The 15,442-nt window shown below is 43.0% G+C and overlaps 2 protein-coding genes across 2 annotated transcripts; one reads left to right on the top strand and one right to left on the bottom strand.

Moving 5' to 3' along the window:
• Window positions 1–6,300: 6,300 nt before the first annotated feature.
• On the top strand, window positions 6,301–10,039 carry LOC115160858 (beclin-1-like). The gene is made up of 9 exons (XM_029711346.1): window positions 6,301–6,386; window positions 6,465–6,598; window positions 6,716–6,780; window positions 6,907–6,965; window positions 7,108–7,335; window positions 8,436–8,630; window positions 9,167–9,313; window positions 9,590–9,739; window positions 9,933–10,039. Exons 1-9 carry the CDS (start codon window positions 6,382–6,384, stop codon window positions 9,934–9,936), a joined length of 987 nt encoding a protein of 328 aa, XP_029567206.1. The 5' UTR covers window positions 6,301–6,381; the 3' UTR covers window positions 9,937–10,039.
• Window positions 10,040–10,655: 616 nt separating this feature from the next.
• On the bottom strand, window positions 10,656–12,235 carry LOC115160875 (zinc finger C2HC domain-containing protein 1C-like). Its single transcript, XM_029711371.1, has 2 exons — window positions 11,465–12,235; window positions 10,656–11,127 (listed from the first exon to the last, which is right to left on the bottom strand). Exons 1-2 carry the CDS (start codon window positions 12,047–12,049, stop codon window positions 10,909–10,911), a joined length of 804 nt encoding a protein of 267 aa, XP_029567231.1. The 5' UTR covers window positions 12,050–12,235; the 3' UTR covers window positions 10,656–10,908.
• Between the last annotated feature and the right edge of the window lie 3,207 nt (window positions 12,236–15,442).

Below are 15,442 nucleotides of genomic sequence, written 5' to 3'. Positions count from 1 at the left end.
CGTTGCTAGCTATTCCATAAAGGCACTGAAAACCACACATTTCCTATTTTTCTGTGGTTTAGTCACTCTGGCTTGACTGAAGAAAACGCAAATTCAAAGTATGCGGCGTCCGTCTCGCAATGGACAATTCAACCGCAAGGGTGGAATTGTGATACCACTCAGTTGTGGACGTCCAAATTTAAATGAATATCTGGCGCAACGTAATGCAGTGCCTATAATGAATGAACTAGGCATTAGAAGTTCAGAACGTGTTAGCTATATATAAATAATTATGCTCAAATTGAAAAATCATGAAACTAAATAATGACGTTTGTATCATCCTAATCCAGGTGAAGATTACATCTCACATTCCAGGGGCCTGTTGCACAAAAGTAGAATTAAGACATCCGGGATAAATGACTCAGCTGAGCTCAATGAAGCCAAAACATGTGCGTCCAGGCTTAATTGGTTGCACAAAGACCAAGCCAGGATGAGCAGACACGGATTCATTAAGCCAGGTGAAACCAATCCTGGATAGGTGCGCGCTCACGGCTCACTCAAATAGACCCCGCCACAGATCACAGATTAACTGATTTACCATGGCAACTAGAGCCGCGTACTTTTCCCCGTCGGAAGCACAAATCCTCATGGAGGCATACGAGGAGGTAAAAGATATAATTAAGAAGAAAGGCAACACCGCCACAGTGATAAAGCAAAGAGAAAAAGCGTGGCAAAGTATTGCAGACCGCCTGAATGCGTAAGTAGTGCACAATTACACAGTCACCGCTCCGCTGAAACATCACAATTACAATTCAAATATTTAATTCACATCTCCAAAAATGCAGTTGTACTGTAATTATGAAACGGTTAAATTTTTAATTGAAATGCACTGCAGATATGAGTGAAATTGTGTAAAGTAACTCCATCACACTGTATAAAGCTATGATAGATTTTTTGATATTTTTACTGAAAACAAGACAAAAATACCAAGTAATTTTTTGCAGTGTGACTCCATTAAATGTGTGTGTGTGTGTGTGTGTGTGTAGATTAAACATGAACGGGCCAAAACGGACATGGCAGCAGGTCAAAATCAAATACAAGAACATTCTGCAGAATGGTATGGTCCCTGACTAATATTTAACAAAGCACAAGCATATATTGTACCCAGAAGGTGCCTGCTCACACATTGTCTGTACTGTTTTAGCAGTGAAAAAGAATACCCACAGACAAGGCACGGGTGGTGGGTCACCAAAGGCTGACCTTACCCCAGCAGAGGACATGGCCTTGGAGCTAAATAAAGGCAGGCCCGTCTTAGAGGGGATCCCTGGGGGGAAAGAGACGAGCATAGGTTCCTCCCAAGATGCCACCCGCTTCATTCAAGGTATGTCCTTCCATCTCTACATGGGATACAACCACATTCATATTGAATCAATTTGGACTGTCTGACTTTGGTTTACCTATTGCCTTGCAGTGTCTGGCAGCACTGTGTTCCTGTTAGAGCCACCAGCACAAGCACCAGACGATGCTGATCCAGTGAGTACTCCATCAAAGGCATACTGTAGGCCTGGCATGTCTTGTCTACTAGCTTCAATATGAATCCGATTAAATGTGATAGGGTGAAGGCCCCAGTGCAGCAGCAACAGCACATGATGGAGACGATGATGAGGAGGAGACCATCTCTCTGGATTCCAGAAGGCATGAGGTATCATGTTAAGACTGTGAAAGTACTATTTACTCTACAATGGTGAGGAGTCCTCATCAAAATCAAAAAATCTAATTTCTTTTACAGGACCCAGATGCTATACAGTGGGAAAACCAGCCTGGCAACATAGTGCGTATTAATAAAAGGACACCACATCCTGCCAAATTCCAGCTGCGCTAATTGTATTGTGTTCACAGAGCTCACAAGCTATCAGAAAGTTGTATGGCAACCACCTCCGGCGCCAAATAGAACTGGCAGACATAGACATTCAGTACAAGAAGAAAAAGATGGAAAATCTTGCACTGGAGTCCGAAATAAAAAAGAGGACAATTAGGAAACTGGACCTTGAAATAAAAAAACTTGAGAGGGAGGTGAGATATGCCTTCAATGTACACTGTATGCTAACTGTAACACAAATGTATTAATCATTATTTTTCTTTCCTCCCCCAGCTCCAAGAAGATGACACAGCTCAAAATAAAAATTAGGTATATTCTCGTAAAGTCAAGTGAGCCATGACATATGAGCTCTTATTGTGAGCACACAGGACGGTGGCATCTTTCTAAGTTTTTTTTTATTTTCCCAGCAATCAGTACAACCAAGTCATCGTTATAAGGCATCGCCCTCTTTTGCCCACCCCCCCAGCACCAGGTGTGGCCACTAGCCTATATGAAGGCCCAAAATTGTGTGTTCCTTTCTGCTCTGACAATGGCATGCCCATTCGTGCGAGATGTGGTGGATGAAGAAGCACTTGTGCTGAGGAGAGCCTTCAAGCGAGAAAGGGTCTTCAGGGACCGGTTGGACCCACTGGCCTTCCCTGATGACCATCTATATGAAAGATACAGGTTTTCTGCAGATGGCATCAGGTATCTATGCAGACTACTGGGTCCCAGGATTAAGCACCGCACTGCACGGAGCCATGCACTGAGTGTGGAGCAAATGGTTTGTGTGGCCTTGCGCTTTTTTGCTAGTGGAGCCTTCCTGTACTCAGTGGGGGATGCAGAACAGCTGAACAAGGCCACAATTTGCCGCACAATAAGGAGTGTGTGTCTGGCTATCAAAGCATTAGCAGATGTCTTCATCTCCTTCCCTGGCCACAGAAGACTCTGTGACATCAAAGAGGAGTTCTATAGGATTGCAGGTAAGAGGATCTACAAATTACAGGACAACTGTTAACACATAGTAGGATACTCATTACTTTGTGTGACAGGTTTCCCCAATGTCATTGGTGCAGTGGACTGCACACACATAAGGATAAAAGCCCCCTCAGGTGCCCATGAGGCCGATTTTGTGAATAGGAAATCCTTTCACAGCATTAATGTTCAGGTGAACATAACTTTTTGATATTGTCCATTGACGAACACTCTGCATTGCCAGTGATGTGCATTGATTGGTGTAATATTCCTCATCTTATGATTTCAGATGGTCTGCAATGCTGACTGTGTGATCAGCAATGTTGTGGCAAAATGGCCTGGCTCAGTCCATGACTCCAGAATCTTTCGGGCCTCTGAAATCTATCAGTGCCTATCACAAGGTAAGCCACACAACCCCTATTTATAACCATCATGGCTGTGTCAAGAATATCACTGTGTTTATGAGGTAGTAATGATGAGATTTTGTGTTGACAGGTGAATTCTCTGGTGTGTTGCTGGGAGACAGGGGGTATGGCTGCCAGCCTTTTCTCCTGACACCTTTCACAGACCCCCAGGAAGCACAGCAGGCCTACAACCATGCCCATGCCAGGACCAGGGCCAGAGTTGAAATGACCTTTGGCCTCCTGAAGGCACGCTTTCACTGCCTTCACAAATTAAGGGTCAGCCCTGTTAGGGCATGTGATATTACTGTGGCTTGTGCTGTCCTCCACAATGTGGCCTGCCTGAGGAAGGAGAGGGCCCCCAGAGTGCCACCAGCCATGGACTGGGACAATCCGGCAATCTTCCCTGATGACGACAGTGGTCGGCTGCTGAGGGACCAATATGTGTTGAATTATTTTAGTTAGTATGTGTGCTTTCAATTTTGGTTAAATATGTCCTGCGGTGGCAGAGGAATTTGGTTTTTTTTGGGTTCGTTTTTTTACGAATTTGGCGTCTTATGATGTTTGTGCGGTATACTGTGTGTAATACAAGGCTGCAGGGAGGCTACTGCATCCATTCATTTGTCTGTTCAGTTGATGTGTATGGATTTGTCCTGCATTTATTTTAGTGTGCAGACATGCAGGGTGTGTTATATACAGACCTTTGAATGTGTATGTATCATTTTGTATAATATGCTTGGATTCTGTGCTTTCCATCTTGTAGTCACTGTGACTTCAGTTTCGAAAGGAGCTGATGGTTTACCTGCTTTGTTTTGTCCTTATTCAATAAAGGAACATAATGTTACACATTGTGTTTTTATATTCATATGGAATGTGTATTTGTTTATATGACAGAGTACTAGGGCCACACTGAAGAAAAAGGATAAAGTCATAAATTTATGAGGCTGGTTCTTTCTGCAGAAAAGCTACATATTGTTTTTACAGTTTTGATACTTATGACAATGTGATACTTAATATTCTGGCACATCAGCATGTCTTTGTTTATGAAACCATACTGAAGTACAATTTCACGAAATGCCCCACATCTGTCATTTTAACAACTGTCCTCCTTTAAAACAACCGGTTACAATATTATTACTTGTGTTTTTTTCCCCCTCTGTGGCCCTAATATTCTATCATTTTATATATAGCCTTATAGTCTATGGGAAACTGTAAATTATCTAATGATAGCAACATAATCTAAAAATTATTTTTTATCCAAAATCATTGAAATTAATGATCACAAACGTTTAAATAATGACAGTGGGTCTAGTTATATGTGATAACAATGTATAGTGAGCAGTGAAATAACTATTGGTTTCCATTTGTGGTGACTGCTGACTGACATTAGGGATGAGATTAAATAGATCCTGGAATTTAGCCTGGTCTGGAGCAGGCTAGCTCCACAGAATAAACCTCCATGGTAATTTATACCATAACATATCCTCCTGCCCCCTATCCATCTTTAGTGCAACCGGATTACGGATCAATTGAGCCAGGATCACCAACATATCCTGGCTTAATCCCTTATCCTAGTTTTGTGCAACAGGCCCCAGTGTTCGAATTTGTGTAAACAAGATTTCTGTTTTTGCAACTCTCTGCAGCCAATGGCTATGTCCACTCCAGGTATAATTCCGGGAGCCACTTGTGGATTTGACAGGTCTAATGCCGCGTTCAAAACAACTGAAAACTCGGAAAAATACGAGGTCAAATTATGACATCAGTGATCTTCAGGTCGGAAAGTCGGAGCACTAAAAATAGGCCAGAGTTCCCGAGTTGGATGACCATTCAAAACGATTATTCCCAGTCGGAGCTCGTTTTCTTCCAAGTTCCCAGTTGTTTTGAACGTGCCATAAACGGTTCCACCTCCAACACGTCAAAAACAACCCCTATGCTGATGTTGGCTAAAGAAGCAAATCTGATTTAATCGAGCCCTACATTCGTTAGTGTTGTAACGTTAACTAATAGCAATCTATTGTTATTCGTAAAGAGTTGATAAAATTTGCCAAATATATAAAAAATATTAAGACTAGTGTGTCAGTGTCCTTGCATGCTAGCTTGCTAACAACAACTGCAGGCTGGGCACTAACGTTACACAATGTTGTTGCTGTGGCTAACTAGCGCCAATTACGCAACTTGAGTTTGAGTGGAGACAGGCATAATAATGTAATGAATGACAAGACTGTTTGATTTCAATAAGATCACCAATAGAGCAAATACATATTATGACACTACACCTGACACAAATACTGAGTGAATGAAGAAAATAATCAAACTTTACAGTACTTTTGTATCTTTTTTCTCTCCTGGATTCAGTTTAGTTTTCCCGCAACTATTTTGGCGCGTGACAACAACCCTTAGTACCGTATTTTAGCCAGCTAGCAACGGTTAGCTAACATTAGCCCAATCATGTTCTAAAGGAGCCTAACATTATTTATTATAGTCCAAGGTCGGACCGTACATGTTCTGTTTAAAGGCGAATTGGCTCTGGAAGCCAGAATGTAAACGTTAATCGATTTTCAATTGCGGTACAGTTCTATAAATACCTCTACTTCCATATCACATCAAAAATAATATCACAGTTGTACATTGTTTTAACCGGTTTTAACGCAGTTGCTGCCGACAATACTTTTCAATGACAACATTGCATGGATGTATTCATTTCGCTGATTCTATTGCAAAAAGTTTCTTAAACGGAACGAAACTGGGATGGGACCTACCTGAATTTGTCAAAAAGAACTGAGGTTCTACTGAAGTTTTGCATCTATTTGGACTAATGATTACACCCCACGTTTGTGGCGTCCTCTTCCCTTTACATACAGGTGTTCGGAGACGCAGATAGTTTATTAACACAGATAGTCAGTCTACTGTCTGTTTTCCGTCAACAAACGCTGTAACATGGGAATATGGCCGTGTGGTAACCCTAACGCTATAATAGGTGTAGCCTTTTACCTTTTGTTTTTTGACAATTATTTCTCGCTGATATGAAGGGTATGTAGCTTATGTTTCCAAAACAATACTGCAAGCGATGCATGTTAATGTTAGGAACAAGCATCGGGGTTCTTAACAAAATTCACCCCGTCAGTAGATACTGTCGTCAATAGGCGCTAAAGTAGTTGGCGTCTATGAATGGGGTAAGCTAAACTGTGCTAGCAAAACCACCAGTCACGAGTAGTTTGCCCGCAGGCTAACACTGTTAATTCTGTTTCCAGTGTTGCTATGGAGGGCTCCAAGTCCTCTAGTACCACCATGCAGGTCAGCTTCGTGTGTCAGCGCTGCAGTCAGCCTCTAAAGCTGGATACATCCTTCAATGTGCTCGACCGTGTCACCATCCAGGAACTTATTGGTATGTTTACCCGAGTGTATGTTTGAGAGCGTGGGTGTGTGCACATGCTTTGGAGAGAGCTACAGAGGAAGAGACGGAGATCAGCGTTGTGAGTCTGTGTGTCTTCTGTCCCATCAGCTCCTCTGGTCACAGTGACACCAAGCAAGCAGACAGAAAGCAATAAGGCGGAAAGTGCTCCAGAGGTGAGACACTGGGTTGGTTCAATCCAATGGAAAGATGGTTTTGAAACCAGGTTTCACAGCAATATCCTTAATAGAAATTGAGTTTAGAACACCTGAAAGGGTTCTGATTTTCCTCTCTTCTTCCAGGAAACCTTTGTGGAAACAAAGCAAGATGGAGTCGCAAGAAAATACATCCCTCCTGCAAGGTAGCATCATGTCTAACTTACTATCTTCCAATCTGCTTGGCCTACACAGTGTAATGCCCTGCTCGCAACTTGAACTATCATACCCTCTAGGTCTAGGATGATGCCTACATAGTTTCGTGTGTGTGTGTGTGCGCGTGCATAGGATGATGTCCACAGAGAGCGCCAACAGCTTCACTCTGATTGGAGAAGCGTCGGACGGAGGCACCATGGAGAACCTCAGTCGGAGGCTGAAGGTGACCAGCGATCTGTTTGACATCATGTCAGGCCAGACCGACGTAGACCACCCGCTGTGCGAGGAGTGTACAGACACCCTGCTAGACCACCTGGACACGCAGCTCAACATCACAGAGAACGAGTGCCAGAACTACAAGTGAGTAGTCATACACTGCAACTACACTAACATTACAGAACTAGTGGGTAGTCAAAGTGTACTACACTATGTAACACAAAGCAGGATTTGCCCTAGAAATATTTTCTTAGGCAGGGAGACCCACTCGGACTTAGTTTACACCAATATTTTGTTGCCTGGAGCAATATTGTGTGTCAAAAGAGGATCACTTATTTGCATGCATGAATCATTTGTGTGGATATGAGCGTGTTTTTGATGCCTGTGTATGTGTAGGGCAATTTTGTTGTTCACGTTCGATTGACGTGCGCGCATCCCGGTGTGGTGACACTGATGGTTTCTTAGAACTGGTGGCTTGATAGGTGGCAGGTAGCCCCGTGGTTAGAGCTGGATTGAATCCCCGAGCTTTCCCTGAGCAAGGCAGTTAGCCCACTGTTCCCCTGGTGCCGAGAGACGTGGATGTCGATTATGGTAGCCCCCCCCACACCTCTCTGATTCACATTTCAGTTGAACGCATTCAGTTGACTAGGTATCCCCCTTTCCCTTCTACGGCTGTGGCTAGCTAGATTGAGAATTTACTTAGCAGGTTATTATAATTTACGTAGCAGGTTAGGAGAATTATGTTAATTAAAGGGTTAGGCTAAAATGCTGTACTCCCATCTAGCCACAACCGTAGAAGCCATCAATCCAGAGAAACCATCAGATGGCTAACGTTGAAGTAGGGACCTTGACAAACTTAACAGTGAGTGAGTGAAAACACAGAAGACCGAGGGCTATAGCTATGTAAAACAAGTTCTTATTCTTCTGGCTTTATCCAGCTCTATTTGGGATATTTTATCTTGCCTCGCTGGCTTGCTAGGTGATCGATCCTCTGACATCTGCGACGTTGTGGACGATAACATCTGAATTCGCGTTCGTTAACTTACACGTGCTGCATTTTGAAGTTGCATGTGCTTGTATCCACTGCTAGGTAAACAGAGGTTTCTGATGACGAACTGTGCACGCAACTTTACATGACACGCCCGGGAAAGGGGTCTATGTTTGTTTCGTGTTTTTTCATGTGTCTTTTTCTTTGCGCGTGTGTGTGTTTTCCTTGTCTGACTACGGTGTGTGTCCTCTACTAGGAACTGCCTGGAACTGCTGTCCCAGCTGAAGGAGGAGGAGGAGGACAGCCTGTTGCTGGAGCTCCAGAAACTGGGCGAGGAGGAGTCGTCACTGGTGGGGGAGCTGGAGGCGGTGGAAGAGCAGAGGGCTGAGGTGGCCGAGGACCTGGTCCAGGGACGCAGCCACTCCCAGCAGCTAGACTCTGAGGAACTGCAGTGAGTAATGGCTGTCTTTCCTCCACCTCCTGAGGAATTTTGGCTGTTGTATTTCTAAGTTCAAAGCACTTTGGCTGTGGCGGCTGTCATCCTGTCTCACACGGATTACAGTGTAAAATGAGCTTTGGAAGTCCGCTGTCTCAACATTATGCACTTAGTAAAGAAATGAATGGGACACCGGTCACCCTACTTGGAACTCAAATTTTGAGACTGTATAACGCAGGGTTTCCAAAACTTGGGGGTGCTCGTTTTGGTTTTTGGCCTAGCGCTACACAGCCTAATCAACTAATCATCAAGCTTTGACAATTTGAATCAACCGTGTAGTGTTATGGCAAACTCCAAAACGTGCACCTCTTGGGAACCTGAGGACCGAGTTTGGGAAACGCTGGTATATTGCAAGACAGGAGAATGGGATGAGGAAAAAGAGGGAGACACCAAATCAACACCTACTCCTATGCACAATATAATTCAATTTCACAAATGAATCCCTTATCCTCCCCTGGCCTGTGTGAGTGATGTGTGTCTGTGTGCTCCAGGTACCAGAAGGAGTACAGTGAGTTCAAGCGGCAGCAGCTGGAGCTGGATGACGAGCTGAAGAGTGTGGACAACCAGATGCGATACTGCCAGATCCAACTGGACCGCCTGAAGAAGACCAACGTCTTCAACGCCACCTTCCACATCTGGTAAGGACACATACTCCGACGTATTACAGATGCTTATACATGCACTAAAATACACAGACGTGCACAAACAAACACACGCATGAATTATTGACCCAATGTATGTCAGTTTAGCGACTTAATCTCTGTTTGAAGTGGTGGCGTTTGCACGCTTGCGTTTAGAATGAACGGCTGCCTCTTGTCTCTCACCCCTCATCTTGTCTAAACATAGAATTTTGAACGGTATCTTTTACATTGATAGGTTTTAGTGCTTATAATAACTTTGTCTCTGGTCCCCAGGCACAGTGGCCAGTTTGGCACCATCAATAACTTCCGTCTGGGCCAACTACCCAGTGTCCCCGTCGAGTGGAACGAGATCAACGCCGCCTGGGGTCAGACCGTGCTACTGCTCCACGCCCTCGCCAACAAGATGGGGCTACGCTTCCAGAGGTCAGACATGACACGCACACAAGGAGAACCTCTCTCTATAGACACCCTTCTACGCCATGTAATATGTTAAATTGCCAAAGAAGTAACTGTATTTTAATCAGATATTTTATCATATCCAAATAAACATGATACATTGTACAATATGTCATTTAAAATATCTTGCTGGATTTCTTGAACCTCTCTCTCTCTATAGATAACGCCTGGTCCCATATGGAAACCACTCGTACCTGGAGTCACTTACAGACAAGTCCAAGGTAATGCTTGTTACCAGCAAGTGAGGTCTCACACTAAAAGGCACAGGAGCACACTTTCTGCTGGCGACTATATGGAGACAAGCTATATATATATATATATATATGAGCTGTGGGGGGGGGGGGGAATAGTGAACTATCCTTTTTAATATTATTTTGCAATACTCATTAGACTGGCCCAAGCCAACCCCACCCCAGTGAATAGGCCATGTTGTATATGGTACATTCCACTCACTCTCTCTCTTCTTGTGTGTGTAGGAGCTACCACTGTATTGTTCATGGGGCCTGCGCTTCTTCTGGGACAACAAGTTTGACCATGCCATGGTGGCCTTCCTGGACTGTGTGCAGCAGTTCAAGGAGGTGGAGAAGGGAGACACGGGATTCTGCCTTCCCTACAGGTCAGTCAACTAGTCTAGCAGACATCATCGAATTGTAATCATCTATGGATTATGCCGAGAGTCCAAGGATTGAGCTGTCAAAAGCTGACCAACTTCAGTTATTTGTGTAACACTAAAATAATTAGTTCCTTTCTTCATTTTTCCAATTCATGAAAAAAAAATCACTCCTTTTAATATTCAGATTTGACAAATACGTTCCCTTGTTTCTTAATATTTCATTTATTCTACTTTCCTGCACTAGTAACACATCTGACAGAATGATTTAGATGAGTGTTTGGATTTGATTTTATTGAGGTGTTTTATACAGGTGTTTCTGTAGATTTGAGGAACTGCTGAACAGTGTTGGTTTAGACGTTTCTGGATACAATACTGCCTCCTAGTAGTACTGCCTCTTATTGGAACCCTCACAGATTCCAAGGTAGAAGTCCTAATTTGGGCAGCAGGTGGTTTATCAGTCACTGTATGTCTGTCTGTTCAATCCAAAACACAAAAGAGTGACAGACTCAGGTCCCTTGGTGCATCACACCACGGATCGCTTCACGTAGCCAGCCAGTACAGTGCCTTTGAGACGGTGCTTGGTGGAGTCATAGACCCCCCGTCTAGAGCTCTTGGAGGAGAGCTTGGCACAGATCTCGCTGTGTTTCTCCAGGCGACTAGGATCAAAGCACCGGCCGCAGTGCTCACACTGCTTCAGCTTGGAGTTGGCTGCACTCATCCCAAATCGACGTTTCAACACCACCTGAATGAATGGATGTTATCAGATGGGCCAAATAATGGGCAGCTGGGCAACAAAGACAAGATATACAACATGTACAAACCAGATGAGGCTGGTGAGAGGAGCTCATTGTAATGGGCTCATTGTAATGGCTGGAATAGAACAAAAGGAACGATATCACACACATCAATCACATGGAAACCTCGTTTGATTCCGATCAATTCATTTCATTCCAGCCATTACAACGATCCTATCCTCCTATAACTCATGCCATCAGCCTCCTCTGATACAAACGTACGTGATCACCAACACTACACTAGATCAACAGTTAGCATGGCTTTGGAATGTCAAGCTACTTTACCCGTCTGTCCTCCTTTTTCTCTTCCACGTTCAAACCCTTCTTGACTTCCTTTGGCTTGCTCACAGTGTATCTTGTGGCTGTCTCCTTTGGCTTACTTGCCACACTGCTTTCTTCTCCATTTCTCCTCACCTCTTTAATCCTTTCTTCCTCTTCTTCGTTATCTCTTATCTCCCATAGGTCAGAATCCACCTTCATCAGGCAGATCTCCTGGATGAACTTCTCCACCTTTTTTCTCAACCGCACTTTTGCATTTTTCTCCTCCAAAGCCTGAGCATCCATCTTGGCCCCACTCTTAATCAGTTTCAGTTCTTGGGTAACACTAATCAGCTTGGCCTTCATATATGCCATCACCTGCTCAGCCTCTGAGTTAAAGACGTCCCATACCATCTCATCGGGGCACGGCGGTAGATCCTGTACAGTTAGGGTCTGAGTCTTGAACTGAACGTTATTCTTCACAACCTGCCTTCTGTAAGCAGGACGAGGGCTGCCCTCTGGTCTGACTGGCTGGAATGGCTTCTTCTTGGCATCACTGTTTGGCACAGTGACTCTGGCTCTAATGGGAGGCAGTGGCATCTTGGCGACCATATTGGCTCCATGGACTGCCTTCAATGGCTTGGCACTATGGAGGTAGATGTCTTTCACCACGCATGTTTGATCCCTCTTGGTACGGATGGGTTGCAGTGGCTTCCGGATGGAAGGAACAGTAGCCTTCTTCTTCTGCAGTACTGGGATTCTGGAGGGAGGATGTGGTTTCTTTTCCACAGCCTTCAAACTGGCAAGTCGCTGCAGAGCACCCTTTCTTTCTTCAGTCAACTCCAGTACTGGGATTCTGGAGGTATTTAAACTGTTTTGTTTGAGCGCTGGAAGCTTCTCAGTGGCCTTGGGTTGAGATGGCAGGGCAGGCTGAATGGAGTTGCTACTGGAAGTTCCAAGGTTCCCTGTTAAAGCATTATCTTCCATTAGCGGCTGCAATAATCGCCTCATCATCAAGGAGATTAACAGTGGCCTTCTAACCTCGTTCTGCAACTAAGTTTTCGTCTAGTAGCACTTTCTATATTTTATGGTGATCTACTGTGTTAACTATATCTCAGGAGGAATCTGCTTGATTGTCTTGGATACTAGTGTTCTATTTTCAGCAATCAGACACCAGAATGTTCAAACAGAACATTTGGAATTTATTGATCAGTTGTGACATCATAATTGGTTCACAATGAGACTTCTAGAATCTCACACTTATGTGGATGTTATGTCATAATAGACCATAATATACGGCCCAAAATGGTGAATGTTACCTACATGCATTGAACTGCTTGCCCTCATCTCATATTTAAACATGCCACTTTCCTTTGAGGTGAAACATATTACTGAACTCTGAATTGTCAATTTAAAGACATTTTGACAATTTATTCATGACTAAATTTAGCTAACATTAGATAATTAATCCAGAGATTCTTACCTTTGCCTCTGCAGTCTCGTCCAGATCATCATGGCATATGTAGTTCTTTGATAGCCACATTAGCAGCAAATTAGCATTTCATTTTTGGGGGCAAAATACAAGAAAATATTTAAATCTGATCAAATCAGTGAAAGTGATAATCCTAGTGAAAATGACTTCTTTCTATCACTTGACAGTTAGACGTGTGTAAAACGTAACAGTGTTGCATCAGCCAGGCATGCCTTCAACTTTGGTCATCAAAAACAGAAATTCCCCCTTCATTTGAGCCCTTCAAAAAAAGGGGGGACAATTTATTATATTATTGGGAAATATATAGAGTTCAACTTATGATACAACTCAAGCAAGAATTTTAAAAAAGCCTTACTCTCAAAACATCAAATGGAATGGATATGTAGGAAAATGGTGCCGACAGATAGGGCTGCCATGCTTCTAGCTTACAAGCATTTCGCTACACCCGCAATAACATCTGCTAAACACATATATGTGACAAATGCAATTTGATTTGAGCTGTTTGGTTTCCCGAAAACAGGTATGCACACACACAACACACTGTGACTTCAGTCCATTTTCCTATGAGCCTGTGATGCAGCCCACTGGACAGGCCAAGCAAGGTCTTTCTCTTCTTTGTGGCAGGAGTGTGTGTGTGTGTACTAGAGGTCGACCGATTATGATTTGTCACCGCCGATACCGATTATTGGAGGACCAAAAAAGCTGATACCGATTAATCTGCCGTTTTTTTGTTGTTGTAATAATGACAATTACAACAATACTGAATGAACACTTATTTTAACTTACCGTAATTTCCGGACTATTAAGCGCACCTGAATATAAGCCGCACCCACTGAATTTCAAAAAAAGTATTATTTTGAACATAAATAAGCCGCACATGTCTATAAGCCGCAGGTGCCTACCGGTACATTGAAACAAATGAACTTTACACAGGCTTTAACGAAACACGGCTTGTAACAAAATTAATAGGCTTTAACGAAACACGGCTTGTAACAAAAAATTACAAAATTTGCAGTAAGCTTTAGTTGTCTTTTTGCACCGTCTTATCATCGACTCATTAAGACCAAGCTCCTGTGCAGCAGCTCTATTTCCTTTTCCAACAGCCAGATCAATCGCCTTCAACTTGAAAGCTGCATCATATGCATTTCTCTGTGTCTTTGCCATGATGAAGGTGACAAAATGACTACCGTAATCAGAATGATGGGAAGTTTGAGAGCGCTCGATTTAATCTAAACAGTAAACAAAAAAGTTGTTTGACCTTAACCCGTTCGGCAATTTCATTGGTCTAATGAAAGCTTCATGCCGCCAAAAAACTGAGCACATCACAGAATGTGTTTTTTTATTTATTTATTTGAAAGCGGGAAAAATCCATATATTAGCCACGTCATTGTTTAAGCCGCGAGGTTCAAAGCTGGTAAAAAAGTTGTGGCTTATAGTCCGGAATTTACGGTAATATATACATCAATAAAATTAATTTAGCCTCAAATAAATAATGAAACATGTTCAATTTGGTTTAAATAATGCAAAAACAAAGTGTTGAAGAAGAAAGTAAAAGTGCAATACGTGCCATGTAAGAAAGCTAACGTTTAAGTGCCTTGTTCAGAACATGGGAACATATGAAAGCTGGTGGTTCCTTTTAACATGAGTCTTCAATATTCCCAGGTAAGAAGTTTTAGGTTGTAGTTATTATAGGAATTATAGGACTATTTCTCTCTATACGAGTTGTATTTCATATACCTTTGACTATTGGATGTTCTTATAGGCACTTTAGTATTGCCAGTGTAACAGTATAGCTTCTGTCCCTCTCCTCGCTCCTACCTGGGCTCAAACCAGGTACGCATCGACAACAGCCACCCTCGAAGCAGCGTTACCCATGTAGAGCAAGGGGAACAACTACTCCAAGTCTCAGAGCCAGTGACGTTTGAACCGCTATTAGCGCGCAACCGCTAACTAGCTAGCCATTTCACATCGGTTACACCAGCCTAATCTTGGGAGTTGATAGGCTTGAAGTCATAAACAGCGAAGAGCGAAGAGCTGCTGGCAAAACATACGGAAGTGCTGTTTGAATGAATGCTTACGAGCCTGCTGGTGCCTACCACCGCTCAGTCAGACTGCTCTATCAAATCATAGACTTAATTATAATATAATAAACACACAGAAATACGAGCCTTAGGTCATTAATATGGTCGAATCTGGAAACTATCATCTCGAAAACAAAACGTTTATTCTTTCAGTGAAATACGGAACCGGTCCGTATTTTATCTAACGGGTGGCATCCCTAAGTCTAAATATTCCTGTTACATTGCACAACCTTCAATGTTATGTCATAATTATGCAGAATTCTGGCAAATTAGTTCGCAACGAGCAAGGCGGCCTAAACTGTTGCATATACCCTGACTCTGCGTGCAATGAACGCAAGAGCAATGACACAATTTCATGTAAGCAGGCAATATTAACTAAATATGCAGGTTTAAAAATATATACTTGTGTATTGATTTTAAAGAATGGCATTG

This window comes from Salmo trutta, chromosome 2 (assembly GCF_901001165.1).
Source record: "Salmo trutta chromosome 2, fSalTru1.1, whole genome shotgun sequence".
Taxonomy (NCBI): Eukaryota; Metazoa; Chordata; class Actinopteri; order Salmoniformes; family Salmonidae; genus Salmo; species Salmo trutta.
The sequence above is the reverse complement of the archived record's forward strand: the minus strand, read 5'-3'. Positions and strand labels throughout refer to the sequence as shown.